Genomic DNA, 23,876 nt, shown 5'->3' on the forward strand with positions numbered 1-23,876 from the left:
TCAAATGATTTGGAGGTGAGGAGAAGGCATTGAAGCTGCTGCAGCACATGTTACCGGAGTGATTGCCTCAACATGTACTGATGTTGGTGAGAGGAATGGGCTTTGAAGACACTATTATTGACGTAACTGTGCGTATGAGCTTTTCAACCCCCAGTCTCCTGGATAGGTGATGTGAGGAAGGGGGAGTGTGAAAAGGGGAGGCGGGGAGACAGATAGTGACAAGACCGTTGTGTTTTGTTAACCTGTGTTTGCATATTTTCCACACATGCACATGCACTTGTGTGTTCACATAGAGTGTACAGTCAGTGGCCTTGTAACGAGGTGATCTCATCACATATGACCCTTGGGGAACAGTGTGTTCTCCACAGTAAAAGTACTTTTTGTATGAACAATGTGTCCTTCACAGCAGAAATCCTTTCTTTATGGTTATATGGACATGTGCCACTGGTGTCTCATTCTTCTCAGAGAATAAAACATCTGCAATGTTGTTAGTTGGACCACATTCCTTTTCTCTTTTTTTTTTTTGCTCAGACCAAAGCAGTGCCATATAAATATCAAATGCTTTCGATGCTGTTGGTTAATCTCCCACCTCTGCTGGCGTAAGTCCTTGCCAAAGTGTTTTTGAGCAAGGCACCTGACCACAGCTGTTCGAGAATAACCAGTACATTGGCCTTGTAAAATGCATCATCAGCAGTGGGAACAAGCTCCAGTTCCAACATCACACACTTCCAACATCACACACATGCCTCCGAGAGACAGACAGCACTGTCAGTGAAGAGGAGAAAAGCCTTCATAATGTTTCGACAAAACATCTCCCCTTAGTAGGGTTAAAATATTTGTGATCATAAAATATTTAACAATGGATATTGATGTCACTCTCAACATCAAAGTAAGCAACATTTGGTTTTAATAGCAAATACTCTGAAAACTATTAAGAGACTCGACAAATAATATAATAAATAGTGTCTTTAAAGGAGATAGTATACTTTAACAACAAGCTTTAGTTATTAGGTAGAGGGGATAAATAGGATTTTGTCTGTGTGTGAGTGTGTGTGTGTCTCTGTCTGTCTGTCTGTCTGTCTGTCTCACCCTAATGTTTTGGGCAATCAGGCCCACTCTGCATTGCAACAGCAACAAATCAATGCTTCCACCAGGCTTAGGTGGAATCAATGGCTTCTTCTCTTGTCTTCAATAAGCATTACTTTAATGAGAGCAACAAACTTCTGCAGCCACCATGGGAGACATCTAATTAAATGTCCAAGTCTCTAAAATTGTTTAACAGGTAATCCAGCAAAATAGGCTGTTTGTTGTTGTTGTTGTTGTTGTTTGGTAAGTGTTGTGCAAAATTTGAGGCATGTATAGTAAGTATTTGCTTTTGTGTCTACATATGGACAATTTTAACGCTTGTTAACCTCTAAATTGAAAGCTGACATCACATTATGTTTATGCTTTTTTAATTGAGGGGAACTGTAATGTTCATTAAATGCTATGCAGCGCATGCCTTACCTTTGTAACCGCCGGGTATCCAGCAGCCACCTCACCAGAGCAGTAGGGCTTGTGCTCATGGGAGACCTCGACATTGGAAGCCCATTGGTCCAGGAAACCACTGGGGGTGTAGAGGCCACAGTCTCTCACACCAGTCTCTCGCTCAAAGTCCTCGCACACTCCATCACCATCATAGTAGTAGCACATGCTGGGCTCCTCTGCAAGTGAAAAGAGAACAGAGATAAGCTACTGTAGTGTGTAGAATAAAGTATTAGATGTGTGACTTTTTAAGTAAAGTGAGCTGGTTAGATTCTTCTCTTCTTCCAACATCCTCTTCCTTGTCTAGCAGGTTTTCATTTATACAGCTCCATGCAGGTGAGGTTTTACAAACTCCAACCTTTACTACCAGCCCCCCCTTCTCTCATCCTTTTTTATAGAACTTTCATACCCCCTGATCCTCGGGGATACGATTTCTAACCTTATCTCTGTTATTTTGGAAGGTCAAGAGGGAGAGGAACAGATAAAAAAAAAAAATAGGAGAGGAAGGTAGGGGATAGAGGTGCATGGGGGAAAAAATAGGATAAATTCTTGAGTGTGTGAGGCAGAGATGAGAGAATATGTTAAGGTCAGGAGGAAAGGACACAAAAAGGAAGAATGAAAAGGAGAGAGCGATAAAATGAGCGCGAGAGACAAACACAGAGAGCGGAGGGGGTGCAGCGGGGGAACCAGACAAAGTCAAGAGGTAAAGAAAGATACAGCAGTAATTTTTCCAGACATCCCACCCGGAGTTAAGGTCTGGAACTGGAAGCTTATGGACTGGAGGAGAGGGGAGCAGAGCAGGGAGGTTGCCTGGGCCTCATTGCTCTCAGCTCTCAGCTAAAGCAGTGTCAGCCGGTGGGGTTCCAGTTAGGGGGAAAGGCGGCATTCTGTGCCAAGTTGGCCGGGGCCTCCTCCTCGAAATTCCAGCCCTCCCCAGCACAGCCAAAAACTCAAGTCAGTTCTGTGCTCTGGCAATGGTGAAACGAGGGGCTACTGAGGGGGCATACAGAATACGCTCCCGCCACTCACTCAGCAGGAACAGAGGCAGAGAAGAAGCGAAGGGAGCAAGACTGAGACAAGAGGAAGCTCGAACAGTGGCTCGTGAAAGCTGCAAGAGTAACAGAGCAGAGTGTGAGCTAAAGAGAGAAGAGGAGGGAAAGGATGGAAAAGGAGAATGCGTATTGCTACAGTATTAGAATTTGGACAGGGATAGAATAAACAGATAACGGAAAAAGTGGAAAGGTGATTGAGTGCAAGAGTAAAAAAAAAAAAAAAAAAGGAAGAAGAGAGAGAGCTCTGCAGTTGCAGAAAGAGAGTGATGAGTTGACCAAAGATGGATAGAGACTGAGAAAAGAAAGTGCGGAAGCTGGAAAAATAAACTGTACCTGTTTCATTTATTCATACCTTCCAAAATTATCACTTCTGGTGATAGAAGGAATATGTGAATATGGCTTAAGAAAATCATATTACATTTCCTTTATGCTTTATCTGCACCTGTGTTTTCTGTGGCTTGAAGCCCTATTGAGACATGGCCAATGAGCCTATAATGCCAGGTAGGGTCATGTGAAAAGAACTTGTCGATTTCATCAATTCCAGATATAATTCGGCTCAGTTGTGTGAATAGCCTATTAAAGCTCATCCAAACTGTAGCACGCTGGCCCTGTTGTATACTTAGTGTCAATTCTCCATCCAGCTCTCTCTTTCACTCTCCAGCACACTGACAAGCAGGCACTCTCTCACACATACAGACAGATGGACAGAAGGTCCCGTCATTATAGTGTCAGATTTCTGTGCAAAACTACAACTATGTCAGACAGTGTCGGACACACACACACACACATACACAAATGTGCACACACACTCACACACTTCCCTGAGCACTGCAGTTGGTGGAAAAACAGCACAGCCAATGCAGTCATCCAGCAATCTGACAGGGATTAAGTGGCCACTTCACAGAGGCTCACATATGTGTGTGCATGCATGCATGTATTGTACATGCACAGACGCACGCATGCACACACACAATCGCAACAGGGGAGCTAAATGATTCTCAGACAGCAGGAAAACTGGACGGGAAACCATCCATCTATTCATAAAACAAAACAACATAGGATATGCCAGTCACTCAGCTATGTAAAATAAGATCACTCAGCCTTGTAAAAAAAAAAAAAAAATGATTTCCAGATTTTTATTTTTTTTTACACAGGTGAAAGTGATTATGATATCTAATGGCATTCTTATTATTCTGTCTTTTGAGAAAAGAAACGCATGGGGTACTTGGATAAGAGATGCCCAGATGTCAAATCTGTTCATTCACAATGTTCGCCTGTGGTTCTCATCAAAAACTTTACAGGCCTGTTATTTTGTGATATAATGCAAGAAAACTGTCAGTCAAATCCAAAAAGACACTAACATCATAGCACAGAGAAAAAGTTATGTTACGTTATGTAATGTTATGTAAAAAACTGGTGGTCAAACATTAACTTAATGAATGCTGCATGTACAAGTCATTTAATATGTCATTTTTATTTTATCAGCAGTTAAATACGTTTAGAACTTCATCAGTCAATCTTCTTCAGGTTATCGTCCTTTAAAAGTGGGCTTGACACAACATGTAATAATACTCATTTAGTAGTTTTCCTTTGATTTTTAATAACATTTATAGTTAGATTAGATTAAATAGAGCTGCACTCTACTCTTTCCAGACCATATTAATCCTGTATACAGTACATTCCCTGCACATGCAATCCTTCACTCTGTATTACAACCACATCCTACTACTGACAGCAACCAAATGGATCTGCTTGAGAAGTAAGGGGTTAAATACCTTGATCAAAGGTACACTAACAGCAAACCAACTGTCCACACTTTGCAGAGAGATAAACCAGCGACTGCAGGCATGAGGGATGTTATCCTTCACAACACTTACCAATACAGTTGAAGAAAGGCTCTTTCTTGCACTGACTGGAGCAGCCATCCCCATTCATCGAGTTCATGTCATCACATTCCTCTCCTTTGGAGCTAAAAGAGAAGAGAGACATACTTAAAACGTGCATATACATTAATGAATACCAAATTAATCCACATTAGGAGTTATATAGCTTGGTGTACGCATGTATTTTGGTATAGATTGTTTATTGTGTGTGGGTGCAAATTACCTCTGGATCCGTCCATCCCCGCAGTAAGGCGACCCCAGTTCATGCACCAGCGGTGGGGAGGGCTCACTCTCACCCCGGCTGGAGATGGTTTGGACTTGGTAGGTGTACACAACATGTGGCACAACATCCCTGCGCAGAGAGAGAGACATAAATCACAGTAAATCCACATATTTTGGGGATTACGTGAAGCCTTGAAGAAAAACGTCAGATAAAGAACCAGAGTTAAAGAAAGAGAGAGTGAAAGATCGTGCTCTGAGAAAGAGACTCGGACCAGGCCTGTGGAGAAAGGGGTTGGTGGGACTGCTGTTCTGTTATTGTGAGTGTGCGTGTGTTGCAGCAATCTATTACTATCTAAACTAGCCAGCATAAATAAAAACATCTGTCTGAGCACACACTTCCACTCATCTACCTATCCGGTCACGCGCTGATAAACGTGCGTTTACCCACTTGTGGGTCCAGTTCTGTTTCCTTATCATAGTGATTCAAGGAACCATCATGATGAATACACAATGGACAGGAGAAATATTGGGGGGCTACTCACTTTGCCGATGTTAAGTCGCCATGATGGTTTCTTGAGTCACCATGATAAGGAAGTCTGAAAAAAAAGTCTGAAAGGAAAAAAAAACATAAATGAGAAAACCAAAACCATAAACAAAAAAAAAGAACAAATCAAAGCTGCAGATGAGAAACCAAAACCATAAGCAAAGCAACAAAACAAAACCAAAGAAAAGAAAACTGTATATGAGAAACAACGTAAGTGCAAGTGAGGGTGCTGTCATGACATCAGTTGCCCTGATTTTTATAAATACTTAGTTTTAATCTCTGATCTGTTGTTTTGGCCTTACATGTTACTTGTATTGCCATTACGTTCTGTTGGCTTCCGTCCCTGTTTAAACTATAAGCAGGCGTACTGGTTCCTGTGAGCCACTGATCCAGTAAATGATATACATCGAGGGTCTGCTCAGACTCATCAAAAAATCTTCTGCTTTAATCGCTCAGAATAAAAAGAAACATGCAGCTCAGGACCAAGTAGCCTGCTTTCATGTTTCACATTAACACGCTTCCGAAAAAGAATTGGAAAAACATGTACAGTAAAGGCAAAGTTTGTAAAGTTGCATTGATCTGTTTTAATTATCTTAAACAACAGAAAACGGATAACTGATCTTCACTTCAGCACTCTCATTTGCAACTGTATTGTTTACAGTTTTCTTTCCTTATTGGATTCTTTTTTTTCCCTTTTGCTTATAGTTTTGGTTTCTCACTTGAAGTTTTGATTTGTCGCTTATGGTCATGGTTTCTCGTTCATGGTTCTTTTTCTTTGGCTTTCAGAGTTTTTGACCCAACATTTTGTGTGCATGTGTGCTATTGCATGTTTGTGTGTGTATTGTATGAAGAGTGACAACCAAGGGGCGACACAACTTCTTAAATTCAAATTTTGACTGGGACGACTTCTCACTCTTATATTAGAATTATAAATCTCTTCAATCATTAATTTGTGGAGGTGTCAGTTGTAGATTACAGTACTGTATATACACCGATAGCTGTCTGAAGCTTGTCCTCCACACACCACTGTTCCCATTTTCATGTATTAACGTTGTTCCACTTCCCTACTTTTTGAATGACAGTTGATTACTACTCTAGATTACAAAGGGAATTCCATTTGGCTCCTTTAACTGACAGGAACACGTTCTATTTGTTTTATATATATTTTTATGACTGTTGTGTACTTTTATGATGTTTGTTCATGTTGGGACAGTATTTAACTTTGATGGATTGAGGAAAGAAAGTAAAACAAAAAGAAAAATAATTATTGACAGTGTAACTTGAGGTGGAATTTTTTGTTTTAAGTTCAAAAATCAGCAATCAGCAATATAGAGAAAATGAGTGTAATGTATGCTATACAGTATGTTCGCTATGTTATTCAACACATACAGGGAAAAGAATGCATAATTGCGTATAATCATGGCTAGTATTGGTTAAGTACATGAGTAAAAATGATTAGGTGTATTAGGTATACTGTATGGGTGGGGAACAGCATCAGTAAATGAGGGTAAATAGGAAGAACATCCATAGATCATTTCATATGGACCATCAAGTACTGTAGACCTAATTTTGGAGAGCCCTCTGCAACGCTGTGAATGCAGTGACAAGCATGCAAGGATACAGTACCGCAGGGCATAAGTGGACTCATATAGTATCCCCATTTAAACAAAGAGGCTCTCACAACAAGTATTGCACGCATTCCTATACTCACACATGCAATGCACAACTTCCTCCCACCTATGGACTTCCAGCTTGAACAAGAGTACACAGGGATAAAGCACTGTTCCCTCTGCTAAACACCAGTGCAGTGCAACACAATACAACACTGCCAAGCACAAAGCCAAAGCTAAAGGCAGAAATCAAACAAAGTCTCAGTGATGGTCAGCAAAACTTTGATGAGCGTGTTGTCAAACCATTCAGCAGATATTCTGTATACCCATATACACTCCCAGCAGTATGAAGGATGTACATGTGTGTGTGTGTGTGTGTGTGTCTTCTTATGTGTATATGCTCCCGTGCGCTGCCTTTCGTGATTCGTGTAATAAAAAACAAACAAACAGATTTATATCAGAGCAGTTTTCTTCAGGACATGACTGGTTATGGTACATGGCTTTGTTCCCCCCCCTCATCTTCATTTCTCCATCTCTCCTGTGTTTGTTCATCACATTCCCAGCAGACAAAAGCAGACCAAGTTCAAGTTAGCCGTGTTGTCCCAAGCATAAAAACCAATGAACCTAAAGATCAAGTAACAAAGTGAATTACCCCACAGCAAAATTCGTGCCTAGGATGAGATATTTATGTTGGCTTTATTATTATCAACACAGAATGTTTGACCTGACAGACTCGCTTTTATACTACACTATGTCCTTTTCTGCAGCGTTGGCTCATGCTGGTGCAACTCCAGGCTACACTCAAACATGCCCCCTCTAATTGAATTAGTTTAGCCCCTGGAAAAGTCAAGCTGCGGGAGACTTTATCTTGAGGAGAGCAAACACAAAAAATAGACAGAAAGAAGAGAGAGGCAGATATTTCTTTGCAGCAAGGAAGCACATGAATTTCCTTTTAGTGGATAATGATTATGATACTGTAGATACTCTTGGTAATCCAGTGCACAGAGAAGTAATTGCTCTGACTGATCAGGCCACACTGAGAGACATGGTCATGCAAGAGGAGGCAAAAAGAAAGAGTCAAGTGGTTGGATTTGCATGAGAAGGAGATAAGGGGACGTAAAGAATAGGAAAATACATAGAGAGAGAAATGGCATGAGGAACAGATAAGGAAAATGGAGGAGTAAATGGTGATTTCATCAAAGAGAAGTTGTAGAAATAGGACTTAGGGGTGTCTGTGGAAAAAATGATGAGGTAACAGTCATCTATTCCTCATTATCCCGAGGTTTAGTCCATGTAGCTTCCCACAGGTATTCTCCAATTATAGTGAAAATCAAGATCACATCAACTTACTGTAGCCACTTACTGGAGATGTGGAGACCAAAGACACCTGAAAAATGACTGCATGAGTTGTCTGTTTACATTTTGCTAACAAGGGACGTCTTACTATCTGAAGACTAATGACAGTCCTCTTTCAGCAGCGAAGGTGGAAGTCGCATAATGTTGGTATACCGCCACAAAAAGAGGGGAAGTCGAGGTGGATGACTAAGCGCACAACCACGATCTCCCAGACCGCAGGCTGTGGTTTACGTCAACAGTCAACGCTGATTTTCTCTTCGTAAGTCTATCGAGACTAAGAACTGCAAACCTGTTGGCAGCACCAGTAGAAGCCCACTGTAAATGTTTTCTTTAACCAGACACCACAACTTTTCTCCTGAATAAAGCTTTTAAGGCCAGATGAAGCTCTGGATAATGAATAATCCTTGCCCATCCTGAAAACACATATCACATGACCATTCACGTACAATGGGCATGTGCACGCTGGTGTAAATAAGAAGCATACTGTCTACTCTGAAAGTGGTTATTTGCCTAAAATGCAATGTATGAGGAACAGTAATGGCGGTTGTAGCACGCTTAAATTCTGAATTTAGCTTCACAACAGCTGCTAGCCAAAACAGCAAGGTTGGTTAGACAACAGTGTCACATGATGGTTATTCGTGCACTGGGCCAGCAGTTGCTTTTGCTAGCCATTGTACACTGGTGGCCAAGTTTTTGATTTCGGCACCTACATCATAATTTCTGAAGGTCTCAATCTCTGTCCATCCTAGCTGCTATACCCTTGAGTTAGCCATTGGAGAAGTGTGGATGCCATGCTATAACAACATTCCTTGCTTCTGACAAGATACACTTGTTGCTGCAAATCTGTTGTATGTAAACAGAGGAGATGGGGTTGACCTCGAAGCATCTAGGTAAACACCATTCCTAGGCAAAGGGTTCCCTATTGAGACATGGCAGCACTTCACCTAACAAAGCCTACAACTCGTACACTGCATAATGGGATCTCTCATTATACATCTAGCAGCTTGGGGACAGGGCAAACACAAAGCTACACACTGATGCTATTTAAGTTACTCAACGACGATAAGAAGATCAGATTCCTTCTAGGTGTTTTTGTTTCCAACAAGGTTAAGACTGTTCTGAGTTGACTGTATAGTTAGAGATGTGCAGAACAAGGGCATATTCTTAACCTACTCCACCAATCTACCATTAGCACTGTACTGAGGACTCAAGTATGCTGCTAAGCAACCTAACTTGGCATCATAATGCACCTTCGGCCCTGTAGGGTTAATAGTGCTAGTGCTACACTACTATGTCCATGTTAGGTGTCCATGCTGTGTTTGGGGCTCTTGTTAGCAGGGAAGAATGAAAGATAAGTGATGCAGTTGTATGAGGTTTTCATCCCTTAGAACTAAGTTGGTGGGATATACGACAGTACAAGACCAACATTTAGAGTGACAGGGAGGTAAAGTTTTGAAAGAGCTGATGACCAGCATCATCTCAAGGTCTCATTTGATGTGGTACAGTCGTTTGACATCTTCTGCCAGCAATCCATCTGCAGCTGATTAGATAAGATATGTAACTGGTCTGATATGCAACTCATACTACAAAGAATTTTATTCCAGTCGCAGACAAGGTGTCACGTGATAAGATTTCATCATTGGTGTGTCTTTGTGCATCCAGACATTCTTCTCAAGACCCCTATAGGAAAAGAGGTTTTATCTTGGCTCACGCTCAAAGTCAGGCACAAGGCACCGTAATATGCCGTTCAAAGGTGTTTTGATAGTACCAGGTGATTACACATGGAAGCATGTGCGAATGTATGTGCCTGCTACTGAGAGCAAGAAGAGAGTTAGTGTGTGTCTGTGCTCATCGGTGTGTGTGTTCCTGCCTTCACTGATGTGTGCAGTAGGCTTATGTGTGAGCATGCATATGGATGTGTTTCCGTTCTGTAGCTGCTTGTTGTTTTTGGCTGAGCAATCCCAGATGAGAAAAGCAGATAAATTTACGAAAGTTGAGGGGAAATCTTAGATTGGGCCTGCAAGAACAACAAACAGGGTAAAGCTCCTTTTGTCAGTGTGGCAGCTGACATGCATTTGAGGTTTCACTGCCATTAATTTTACACCTACGCTCTGACAGACTGAGGGTGAATGTTTAAACCTATAAATCGTACAAAAGAACAATTTAAAGGCAAATGCATGGGTTTAAAGAATATGTGTGATATATCTATAGCCTATATATATGCTACATCTAAATGTGATGTAAATTGACTAACTTTAAATGAGATTTTTTTTAAAGGTTAAGACATCACTTTTTATTTTCCCATAAATTTCCCCTTGCTTCTCTATAGGTTGTTAGCGACTGTAAATGTTCTAAAGTTCCTAATATGAACCATATACAGAGTAAAGAAAAGTAGTCCTCATGGATTTCAATTCCTGCCATATTCCAGGATAGGAAACTGATAATATACTTTATAACAGTATTGTATTACTTGTAATACTCTGTTATAAATATCTGCTATGTCCAAGGTGACAGAAATAAAGACTGAAAAAGAGAGCTACGCAAATGCAGGATTCAGATGTTGTTCAACCATTCAACGAAAACCTCTGTTGAGGGCAGCATCCAATTACAGATGGGGTGAGGGGAAGTATTGATGGTGGGGGAGCTGCCCTCTGTCTCTTTTGGCTGGAGGGTCTTCACATCAGCTCTGAGATAGGCTTTGACTGAATGACAGCTCTGACACCCATGTCAGGAAGAGGATTAGCCCATGGGCTAAGGTGCCTCACAGAGATGGGATCAAACTAACCCAACCTTCCAACCCTTTCTCTACATACTTTCTCAACCCCCTAAAGTTCTTCTTCTCACCTATTGCCCCCCATGAGCTTAGCAATGATTTACCCCCAACTGATCCAACCTTCCACCCCTCTATCTCCACTTCAGCCTCCTTACACCCCACCATAATTTACTCTGTCACCATGACCTCCCAGCCCTCAGCCATTCCAAACAAACGACCACCCATGGATGGAGCCAAATGAACCAAGATGTCAGCCGTTCTTCTTGCTCAGTTTGCCCCCACACAGGTGAAGGCCAGTGGCCTGACGGTAGGAAGTCAGCCTCCCCCCTTCAACAGCACCTCCATCACTCAGTCCAGCCCCATGGAAACATGCTGCAAGAAGAAGCATCTTACTGTGTGGTCAACAAAAGCATTTCAGCAGCTGGACCCGAGCGATGAAACAAAACACTTAACAATGGATTTGCAGCATGCCAAAACATCTGGGTGAACTTTACTCCACCATGTGAGAACTCTGTTTTTCTGTGTGAAACAATGATTGTAATGAAGTATTACCTAGCCAAAGGCTATAATGCCTCATCAAACTCAAATCACAGAATATAACATCACTGGCATATTTCTGACTCCTGTTGGATCTTCTTGTAAGAATTATGAGTGTGTTGAAAGATGCCCAAATAGTGCGATGCGCTGGAACAGAGCTGAAATGATTGGGTGATTACATAATTGCTCAATCAAAAGAATTAATCAGATAATCAAATAATCATTTCAGACATTTCTTTATGGAAAAGAACAAAGCATTTGCTTGTTCCAGTTCTGAAACATGAAGACTTTTTGATATTCATGACAGAAAACTGATTGTTTTTTGGGTTAGAAATGTTGTATTTATATAATGTAAATTTTTCACTTATTCAGTTAATCACCAAAATAATAGGCAGATTTATCAATATTGGAAATAATCATTTGCTTGCTCTGATATGCAAACTCCAGAGCACAGTAGAGTTTCCACTGCCTGTTTAAAGATATCTAAGTTAATAATCATGTATCAGTATCATAAAAGCCTAGTTAACAAGCATTGAACAATAACCAAGAGTAACTGAAAACAATACACATTAGGTACACGCTATCACTATTCGTCTGTTTTCTCTTTTTGTTTTCATGAATTTGTATTTTATGATTTGTTACATACCTTTAGGTAAATTAATGTATGTTAAAAAAACACTATATATGTTGTATGTGTAAGTGTGAGTTTGATGGCTGGAACACACATACTTACTTGCTATAAAACGTCTCTGACCATTTAACAGAGACAAGATCCATATGCTCTCACAACAAAATAGGAAGCCAGTGCCACTGACCACTACCACTGGAATGCAACCACAGCTAGTGAAATATACCACAGCAGTAAAACTACCTACAGTACATCAGTAATCACTGAAGTGTGCCAAAACCCCAAAATAAATGCATCCCCACTGCAGACAGCTTTCCACAGACACCGCCATTCAACCAAGACAGTTGTGTAAAGACACTTTCTGGAACTTAGGTATCATCACTCCATCTTGCATAACATGCATACTCACCCTTTCGCCTCTTATCAAGCACTTTCCTTCTCATGTGAACCACGCTGACAGCACGATAGTGAGATGGCATAACACACAGCGGTGCCATGTATAGCACAATCTTTACCGAGTCAGCACATTCCATGAAAAGCAAAGCACTAAACTCTCACCGCAGTGTGCAGATAATACCTTCAACAAGCCATCTGTTTGCCCTTGCTTCATGGAACATGGGAAAAAACAAATGTGGGCAGCGATTGACCTGTGACTTAGGAAACAAATGGTGGGCAGCAGATTTGAAACAGCAGAAGCATTGGTGGCTTGCTAACGCTCCTGGGGGCATTGTAAAGGATATCTGGTATTACAAAAACATATTTTCGTGGATGGTCTCCACAGATAAATAAACACCTTCTTACTGGCGTGTCTAAAAACCCCTAATTACATCATACTAAAGCAGGAAGCTAAATGGTAACCACTCAGCAATTCTCAACTTCTAAAAGAAAATACTTTGGGTAAAAACAATTGTTTCCAGCCAAAGCATGTCTGATGTATTGTATGGCTTCCTTTCTCCACTAAGAGGATACACTGGTCTTTTTTAAACCTTGACAAAGACCAAACTTCTGGCTCAAGTTAGCTATTTCGAAACTCAGGCATGTCAGGGAGTATATCCTGAGTTTTACGCATGCTGCCTACTGACATTCACCTACCAGATCACTCACCTGTCTGTGTATCGGCGGGTAGGTTCGTTTAGCATCAGACTGTGTGGTGCATGGGTGAAGGGCGGCTGGCGCAACAGGCGGTAGCGTAGTGGTTGGCAGTGTCTACAGAGTATGCACTCTGGTTTGGATGCCAAGAGGGTGGCATCAATCTCAAGGTGTTGCTCCATAGTGAAAAACTGTACCCCATACACTTCTTCTTTGGTCTCCAGCTTCAGAGTCAGTGGGGTGTCACAAAAGACGTGACTGGGACCCAGTGGGACGTTGTTCCCACTGACAGTCAGCAGGACGATGTTGTGGATGGCCGGCAGCGCCGTCTCCTCTGGGCTGAAGAAGGTGACCCACACGGTGAGAGAGTCCGGCACCAGCGGGTAGGCGAACTCCAGCTGAAGCATGCAGCCCTGGAGAGGGCACTCGGACAGGCCGACGATACCTTGCTCGTTTCCTGCGTTGGGGCTCCAGGTGCGGACACTTGGCTCACAGGCCTGCTCCACATCTGGCGGCCCTGTTGGGATAAAATTAGAAGAAAAAAAGGAAACAGTGTCACACAGAATTTTTAAACAACAAAGAGACTCCACTACAACAACATAACACTAAATATTCATCAGACACAATAAGCCAAAGCCAGCTGGCCCGTTCCCTACGCACACATTATGAATGATTGTTTTATAACATAAATGCGTATAATGATGCAGAAAAGTTCTCAGCAATTTTAAAGCCTTTTTATGAGCACCGACAGAAAGAATTTGCATCAGTGATCTTTTTGGTGTATCTACTCGGCTTGCAGCATCAAGGTAGAGGTGAAACTGAGAGTTCATTGTGAGTCCATCTGCAGAGGAAAGGCAGAGCTGAGGTGTGTACCATCTGAGAGGGGCCCAGTGCAGGGTTCGCACTTCAGCGCAGTCATTACAACCTCTAACAGTCACACTCCAGCCATATTTGGAGTCCACACACAGCTAACTCGCATTATCCCAAGTGACGTACACTACCATTCATCAAGCACTTTTAGAAGCCAGCAAGCGGCAGACACTATGTTCTCCCTCGATTTCCTTTTGTGCATTTCCAAGCTGGCAACCAACGAAGCCATTTGCTAACCTCATTTCTGGGCACCATGCAAAATTCCAGTGTTTAATCAAGTGAGGACTGAATATGGTTTCCAAGCCACATTATCTCAACACATTTATTATTGTACTGTAAGTGTGTGTGTGGCCAGAGTGGAGGTGAATTAAAGAAAAAGAGAAAAAAAGGCAAAGAAAAAGAGAGGGAAGGAGAAGGAGAGAGAATGAACTAAGATACTCCAAGAGCTTGGCTTTGTGTAGTCCTGGCTTTATGGGTACATTTTCATTGAGTTTGCAAAGAAAGCAGCTGTAGCCACTGAAAATATTTTGTAATGTCAGCTGTTATGATGGGCCCTACTCCTGCTCTGGCGCTGTTGCTAATGCGGTTGGAGATTTAAGAGGAGACAGAATAGGGGTGCCATCCACTGTGTAACCTAAGGCAATGTAAACTTATTTGAAACATGCAATGATATATCTGTGGTTGACAATGCAGTCCATCCAAGTAAAGGGTTTAAATTTCAGCATTAAAAGCACTATGATTCATTTGTTATTATCACCTGCAAACAGGTAAGATACTCTATGAAAGGATATGAACTACATCTAATTGAAGGGTCTTGGTCTTCTAAACACTTCATGGTAGGACCCCCAAGCAATGCATTTGGTGCTGGGTTAAACACAAACTATGATTGTGTCTGTGCTCTCACTGGGAACTTGAATGAATGCATGGTAATGGTTGTGTGCTCTGGGTCACATAACGTGCGGAAACTGCTGTTTCTGGTAGCTTGAGATATGGTAGAAGATGTGTATCTCCCTCATTTTGTATTTGGTGCTGTGTAATTTAAATAAATGAGGTGCAGGAGTTTTATTTTTCTAACATTAATATCCACTACTAACTCAGGAATTACTATTATGGGAATTCCATAATCAGCAGCTGTGCTGGCCAACAAGATTTAATCTTGTTCATGCACAGGTACAGAAATAAATACTGATGTTGTGCAGGTCTGAAGGTACAATGATCGATGTTTGACGCAACTTATGGAAATCAACGTTAACTATTTGCCAGAATGTAACTCCAGAATTGATGCTGATGCCGGCCCACTATCCAGGCATAATCTGTCTGCTCTGGAGAATCATACTGATCCACAAAAAGACCAGAGAGGCGAACGAATAAACAGACAGGGATATGTCCGGGCATGCACACTTTATGCTTTCTAAGAAGTGTCTGGCTCTGGCTCTCACTATCGATGACTCACTGTCACACACTGTTACACACTTCCTCACTCAGAAGGCAGACATCAACCCCCTCCAACCCTTTCACCCTGACACACACAAACAGAGAGACACTCCACAGACACACTTTATGAAGGAACAGACGCTCTGCAGCCTGGGAATCAATGTCACATCACAGGGTATCGCAGAGGTTAATCTGTCATAGACGTTGGCAGCTCTTACGTGTATGTTTGTTTGTTTGTTTGTTTTACATGTGGAGCAGATGACACAGGTGCTACTTTTGGGTACGCATCCCTACAGATTGTTTTGACTGAAGGAGCTAACATACCGTAATGAACTGATGAAGGCAGCCAAGGAAAATCATTGAGGAGAAGGGTAATGAATGACCGGCGGTGGATGACAGCAAACTCCGGGAAGAAAAATTTCAAGACAGATGTTTATTTAAACAAAACCTAACCTTTTGCTTTTAAGAACAAGTTCACCAGGAGACAGCAACAATTAAGAACCAACTGTCAACTGTATTTCACTTGTGACTTTGCAACCAAACAAAAGTAAAACTGTTATGTGCCCTGTCTCTTCACGATATGACGCCACTGTTCGTTAACGGTGTAAATACTATAATTGAATAAATATTCACTCAGCAACATCAGACATTAGGTCATTTTGTCAAACATGGTCAGTGTACTTTGCATGAACTTGGCAGGAAAGAGGACAATACTCTCTTTCTTTGATCACTTGTTCTCCCATTTGCCAATTGTGATATAACAATGGAACACAATGAGTGATAAATTAAACACAGGGATCCCATTAATGTGTAGAGAACTACCTACCTCATTACTTTTTTACTTTTTTCTTCTTTTTTTTTGCTGCTCCAAATAAAATCAAGGAATAAAAACCAAGCATATCATTGGGTCACTGGCGGGTTTTTGTTGTTTTTTCTTGTTCATACTGCCAAGTTTTCCTTGTCTGGACGCTGACCTGACCTCTGTTTTGTATAGTGTTCTGCAAATGCACATCAAGAGCATTATTTTATAAGTGCACATGAAGGTGCACTTATAAAATAACAAGAATGTGTATTCAAGTAGAGCTACACACACACACATGGTCCCACACACATCTGATAGCGAACATACACATCCTGAACCTTTCGCTTCCATTCACGCACACTGCTGTTTTCAATCAACTCAGGATCCTCCCTTGTGAATGTCACTAACCACATGCAGCTCTCTTAACTATCTTGGGTGGTTTCCACCCCACCCAACCCTTCTTACCCCTTCCTTCAATACATATCCATGTGTGCTTTTGCCTTCTTCTTTTTTTTCATTCTTACTTTTTTTCCCTCCTGCCATATTTCTCCGGGGCAAAGAGTAGTAAAGATTTATGAGAGGTACTCTGGCTCTCTCTTACCACATGAGTGTTTCCCAGTCAAGTGGTGTGAGGACACAGCCCACAAGTCCTTCAGTGACAGGTGCCATGTACATGCGTGGATGCTGCAGACACCAATGCACAGCCATACAAATATATGCTTACCTTCCAATTTAAGGATGTTATCCCAATGCATAATATGGCAATACTTTAGTTTGCAATATCTCTGAGTCAGTAGTTTGCAAGACTGTCTGTTGGAAATGAGTAACTGCTGGACACATATGCACCATCACAGCAGGGAACGGCAGCTGTGGTATCCAGTGAGAAGCTGGCCCAAGCAGAGTTAACAGGGAATGGGGAGCTGCCACAAACAGGGACCCCTTCCAAGAGGGAAAATAGAGTACAGTTTACACACGCAGCATGTTAGACAAGCCCAGACTTGCCTTTGGTACACACACTATAGCCAGTGTGAGGGCATGGTTATGTGACTTTGGAATCTATAGAGCGTCCACACACACGCACACACCTACAGACATTCAGGAAAGCAACAGCAATAGGGACATAAATTCTACAATTTGGCAGAATATAATTTTGATAATGAATGACATTTAGTTTTACAAAGACAAAATAGATGGAGTATTGCATGTATGCATGAATGAATGCATCTGGAATCCATATTATAAAAGTACAGTATTTATTTTGTCGTTTGTAAGTTGGGGGAGGGGCTGTCCCTTTTAGAAGAAGCTACTGGCCAATCTTGGCTCTCTCTCTTTCTCTCTCTCTCTCTCTCTCTCTCTCTCTCTCTCTCTCTCTCTCTCTCTTTTAATCTATTATTATTCTCTCTTTTTAATCTAAATTTGTTGTTTTTTGTTTGTTGTAGTGTTTATGATTAACTATATTGTGCTTTTGCAATTGTACAGCACTTTGGTCGAATTAGGTTGTTTTAAATGTGCTCTATAAATAAATTGTGACTTGACTTGACCAGTTGTCATGCATGGTATAGGCTGGGTAACCATCCTACTATTGAACCCAAAATCAAATGTAGAGTTATGTGATATGTGATTATTTTTGTTTTATTGTCCTGTTATTGTACATAGGTGAATTGCACATAACTAAAAAATACTGTATGTCGATGTAACAATAGATACAAGTGTAACACATATGACATTTCCACACATATGTGATGGCAGAAGTAGCTGACATTTAGCTGATTTGATATATGGAGGAGGATAGTTCCAGGCAGTAAGGGCCAAAACAGTGAAAGCCCTGTCAGTTTTTTAGATTTTAAGGTGAGATAATGAATAGACCTTGGACAGATGAGCTACATGACCTCACAGAGGTACCACATATGGATGCTGAAGGCCGATTATGCACAAAATCGCTTTACCATTCTTTTTTTTTTTCATGTGTTTACCATTCACTTTTTAACAATCTTACATTTTGTATCCTCAAAGAGACTCTATATTGATCATCGTAGGCACCTGTTTGGTTATTTCAAGAGGTTTTAGCAGAATAATAAGATACTGATAGCTTAGTCCTGACACCTTGCTTACATAGCACTTGTACAGGTTGTTAGTTTTATCTTGCTCTTTAATGTTATTGCATGTAGAAGGTTTATCAAAGATACATATGATGTGTAGTTGTATGTAGTTTGATGTGTATGTAGAGCTTTACAGATCTTCACAGAGGCAAGAGGTCATAAGAAAGTGTACCACATGGGTATTATATGGGGAAACAACAACAATAGCTACACACAGTCACATGCATAATATCCAGAATTATGCTTGAAGCTGCCATTGCCAGAACTACAGAGTGATCAGAGGTGCACAGATGGGACATCAACTATTTTTATAGCTTAAATATCTCATCCCTAATGCCTGTCCTTGTATAGTTCTAATGTTCTATTATGGATTCAGTAATAGGACAAGAATAGAAAAAAAAGAGATAAAACTGCTTTTTTTTCCTACAATCTTGCTAATTTCAGCATTATCTCAAGCACTCAAATCCCCCTAAAGTGAAATTTAGGAAAAAATGAGGAATTACAGCTAAGACATGACCTTTAACCTCGGTTTTGGACCTGAGCCCTCATATGGGAATTGTGGTACCATACAGCACCATCCCACTGGGAAGCGACCTTCTCGATCCCTCCATGTTGTCCCACGGCCCAAGTGTCATGAATGCAGTGAGTCATTTGCATGTTTTTGGGTTGAGTCAGTGACCAAAAATCTTTGTATGTTGAGCGTTGACTCAGAAAATCAACAAGGAGACAAAACCTCAAACCATGTTATCATATGGTAAACAGTAGATGAGAGGTGGATGTGGCTTTGCTTCTCTATTAAATTTACTTTTAGTAGAAACAGCTTTTTGTCGGGGAGCTGACTAAAGACTGGCGTTCGGTGCACAGTGAAGAATCCAGGAATGGACAATATTTATAGTTTTATTATCATAAGCATCAGTGAGAGTGCACTTGAACCACTGTATGTTCCAAGGAGCTGTCCAATTTGCAAACCATCTACCACCTTTCACTGACCCTGTCCAATGCCCCAACACCAACCACCCAGTAAGTATATTATATTATTAATTAGTATTGCACTGTACCTTCCGCTTCTCGTGGAGACCAGTGTCCAGAAGGGTCACACGGTCGTGGTGAAGAAGAGTTGGAGGCGTATTGTAGTAGAACTCTCCCCTCAGAGCATTTATCACACACTGATCCCACTTCTCTAGGAAACCAACACACAAGCACAGCAACCAACTTAGATACAGGCCAAGTACACATCACTTATACAGTATATAAAGACACAGCAATAAAAGTTATTGTAATTATGGGGTAAATGGGCAGAATGTAAGTTCCACTTCATTTGTAAACAAATCATCTAATGTTAAATCAGCTCCATTCATCATGCACACCGGCATATGTTTGGCATCCCATCTAGCTCATTTCACCTGTCGTAAAAGTGTCCAGAAATTGGTGGAAACCACTCCAGGGTGATGGAATTATGATGCTGCTCGACCACTTGCGGCGCCATTGGCACTGGAGGAGGTTTAGATTTGGGTTGCCAGGTCTGGTAGATGAGATCCAGGTAGCAGTGCATTCTAGCCACCTGGTTGAGTGTGAAGGAGTCTGTACAGGCATCATCTGCAGGTGAAAGGCGTAGCTGGTCAGTGTGAGGAGAGGAGTGAGGATTGAAGTTTGGTTTGATATGTGACAGGAATGGAAAGCAGCGATTAAATCCAATCATATTAATATAATAAAATCACCTATTAAGCCATATCTCTTTTTTTAATCTAACTCTGACATCAAGAAAGTTAAACTTTTGCACAAAAGTAGTGGCATGAAAGGATGTGCCATCCGCTGTGTTTTCCACATGAAAGGTCCCTGCTAAATTCCACACTTGTCTCAGTATGCACACAGACCCAGCAAATTCCTCCACAGTGATCTTTGTATGTCAGTATTTTTTTTTTTTTTGCATGCGAGGGCTTGAACTCCAACAATTTGATCAGGTGAGAGGCAAAACACATGTGGAGGCTCCATCTCACCTGCATAACTCATGTAGTTATTGAATGGTGTGTGTGTGAAATGCCGACAGCCGCAGGTTTCGTTGCCCGGCTCCGGATCGTGGCAGCCTTTGTATTTTGGGGTGGGGTTGGTGTCTGCACACAGATCTCCAGTCTCCATCGACGGCTCAGTCTCCAAACACGCATCATTGCAGGATTCGATCTCGGATATACCACGGAACACATGGTAAAGCCCAAGACTGTGACCGATTTCGTGGACCATTGTGTCGGTGTGACCAAACGTACCGTAGAAGGAAGGATTCAGCACAATTCCACCTGAGAAAATACACATAAGTTAATGCTCACGCAACAGAAATGCCTTCTCCGACTATAGTATAAAGTAATTGTGGACCTAGAGTTAGATTCAGACAATGCATTATTCATGGGCCTCCTCAGCTTCATTATCACCTTCTTCCCTGTTAGAGCTGTGATGAAGACAGAAACTGCTTGGGGCTTGAACAGTAATTACTCAAAATCAACAATCTGGGCTGGCAACAAAAGGTTGTGTGCATGTGCCTAAGGATGTGCACGTGAGTGTGTCTGCAAGCATGCATGCATGCATGCATGTACGTTATGTGCTATTATTTGTCTTCTACCCAAATGTGTGAGGGCCTCTTTGTCCCACGGCCAAGTGGCAACCCCTGCCAGATCTTCATCAGAAGAATTGGCAAAGAAGACATTCAGGTGAGTTGAGCCAGCCAAATGCAGAATCTCTTTCAGCTCTTTCACATCCAAATAGGCTCTGGAAAACAAAAAATAATAATGAAAAAACAGAAAACACAAGAAAAAAGGGCATATCACATTAAGTTAATAGCTCCACAATTAGGATAGTCTCTTCCTAGTGAACACACATTTTAGCAAGGAAAGGTTTTACAAATAACAACAGTGCTCCGAGCCAAAAAAGAGCTTATGTAGTGTTATTGTTCAGGAAAACAGAGCTCAGAATTGGGTCCCTGTTGAATTTTTTTATTGGCAATTGTAATGGCCCTTAAACCAACAGAATGAGGAGGAATAATTGATTGTGAGGTTAAAACCAGTTGGCGCTTTAAGCAATAGGCTCAAATAAATAGAGACGTTTAATATAACTTCTCTCCTTGCACAGGCTGGAGAACGTTTTCCCTTCATAGACTTGTGTCAAGGTTTTGACTGCAAACCATCTTGTAGTCTGAAAATCACAGCAACACTTGCTCATTTGGACATGACCACCAAATTTTTTGATAATGTTGTGTCTAGAAGCCCTGGCACAGGCGCTGTGCATCTGCAGTGCAAAGCTTCAAGAACTTTTTAATAGCTGTGAATCCGGCTGGTATCAATTTTGACCCATCGAATCATTTCTTCCCATTCCATTAAATTTTGCTGCAGTTCCTGCTCACTTACATTTGCTCAACAGAAGGGAGATTACAGACCGTGCTGTTGTTGATGTTGTTGTCTAGGAAGTGCAAGAGGCAAATAAATAGTCCAATGGGCGTATAGCGCTCTTTGGGTTGAATTCTCTAAAAGCCAAGCCGCAGTGTTTTCCTGTGCTTGATCATGTCGGATGTTTGTTTTTTTGTTAAGAGGCTGAATGATGTAACAACCAGCACAGTAAAAATGTATTTTTTCCCCTAGTACTTTTTTTTTCTCTTGAGAGCACTTATTCTTCATCTCAACATACGGTAAAATATGTCATCTAAGCACCAAACAGGTGCTGAGGGGAATAAATACACTTACTGTAACAAGGGAACTGTCACATGAAACAACTTGGTCATGCAATTTGCACCGCAGTAAAATTACATATTTTTTATTTGAACTGAGTCCTGGGTGAAATAAACAATGACTGCTGCTTGGCAGGTGAATACATTTCTATTTGATATTACATATTGAAATCTTCACAATGGCTCTAAATATGGTGAATACTGTGAATACAATACTGCATATGAGAATAAATGTGTTTATCATTGCAGCCTCACTGGTTCAGTTTTTCTGTTTTATTTTGGTTGCGTTAAGACTTTTTTTTTTTTTTCTTATTCTGATAGCTTCTCAGATCAGCCTGATATTTCAGTCAGCTGTTCAGGTATTCTGAAGTTTCCCTATCCATGACATAATGTTTTGTCTCCACTCTGGGAACACTAACAGCAGCACTAATGACTGCAATCATTCAACACAATGAGATGTCTTTCCAGCAGTGAAACTGTCATTCATTTTATGAACACATCAAACAAGTTTTCTCTATGAGCTTGGCTGGTGGTCCTGGCAAACAGCATCAACGAGCTCAGTCATCTCTTGGAAGAGCCAATAATCTGTTGCATATGCTGAAGTGATAGTTTATTCTTTTCCTCTGGCTCTTGGACGCTTTGGAAATAGATACACAATGGATTCAGAAACATGAGTTTATCAGAAACAAAACATGACATCGGCCCTACTTTCACAAATTAGATCCTCTTTGGATGTTTTGACCCAGTTTGTATGACCCACTTGCTTGCATTATATTTTGTACTTGTATTTTGTGTCTGGATCATAGGTGTATTAAAATTCTAACATTAACATTCATCCCAAAAAAAGAGTACACCCTGTGTCCAAACCATCCAGATATGGTTAAGTCAGTGGCTAAGTAATGGAATAATAAGTGGAGTCTTGTTTCGCGTGCGCTGTCCTGGATAAAAGGGGTTTGTTGACTCACACCTGAACATCGATGGTGAAAATCAGTGTGATGGAGGACAGGAGGTGAACCATGTGGTCAGCAGGCCGATAAATTACAGCAATACAAACAACAGATAGAGAACAGAAACTGTTTGCATGCTATCAGTAACAACACTCTGCCACGTCATGCAGACAGACTGGTAATATCTGTTTTGTGCTACATCATTTTGTCCAACTAAGTTATGCGTCATTGTTTTAAGTGCTTGTCACATTTGTCCCACTGAGGGGAACACAGGTAAACAAGAGGATAAAAGTGTAACATTGACTCAAACCTTTGTGAAGTGCATAATTCCAGAGTATGCTATTTATATTTTCTCTTCCACTCAACATCAGGTATATTTGCAATGCAATTTATATTGTAATGTTATGGGGTGCTGTAAAATTCCACTGTGCAAAGACTCTTGGTTTCATTTCATCAGTTAAAGAGTTGAGTTGTCCACTGATTTTGACATCTTGTGATTTCCTCTGGATTATAGTGGAGTATCTGATTTCCAAAAGTGAAACTGCTTGAGTGGTACAGCTTGAAGTTGAGTTTCTCTTTATGGGCCAGTTTTTATTCAGAATTTTCAGTTGTTTTTATGAGGTCATTTATTCTTTCAGATCATTAGAGCATTTTATTTGGAGTCTTGAATTTGAACATTATTAGAACCACAAAATCTATTTTATTCTCAGCATTTTTAAAATGTATCAAATAAGCCAGCCAGCTGCACCGATGCAACCTTTTTTTTTTTGGTAGTTTCATGTTTAAAAAGCACGTAT

General features: G+C 41.0%; 1 protein-coding gene across 2 annotated transcripts in view; it reads right to left on the reverse strand.

The window, feature by feature from the left end:
- Window positions 1-23,876, reverse strand: part of pappaa (pregnancy-associated plasma protein A, pappalysin 1a) — an 82,049-nt gene that overhangs the window by 45,281 nt on the left and 12,892 nt on the right. For both annotated transcript variants that reach the window (XM_085793313.1, XM_085793312.1), the window contains exons 3-10: window positions 21,035-21,180; window positions 20,421-20,714; window positions 19,827-20,019; window positions 19,482-19,603; window positions 13,234-13,735; window positions 4,683-4,811; window positions 4,454-4,545; window positions 1,507-1,703 (exon numbers count right to left, since the gene is read on the reverse strand). In XM_085793313.1, coding sequence (XP_085649439.1) covers window positions 1,507-1,703; window positions 4,454-4,545; window positions 4,683-4,811; window positions 13,234-13,735; window positions 19,482-19,603; window positions 19,827-20,019; window positions 20,421-20,714; window positions 21,035-21,180 — 1,675 coding nt within the window. The remainder of the gene's footprint in view (window positions 1-1,506; window positions 1,704-4,453; window positions 4,546-4,682; window positions 4,812-13,233; window positions 13,736-19,481; window positions 19,604-19,826; window positions 20,020-20,420; window positions 20,715-21,034; window positions 21,181-23,876) is intronic.

The sequence above is a fragment of the Trachurus japonicus genome, chromosome 12, assembly GCF_045865225.1.
Source record: "Trachurus japonicus isolate A0001 chromosome 12, Traja_1.0".
In the NCBI taxonomy this organism is placed as follows: domain Eukaryota; kingdom Metazoa; phylum Chordata; class Actinopteri; order Carangiformes; family Carangidae; genus Trachurus; species Trachurus japonicus.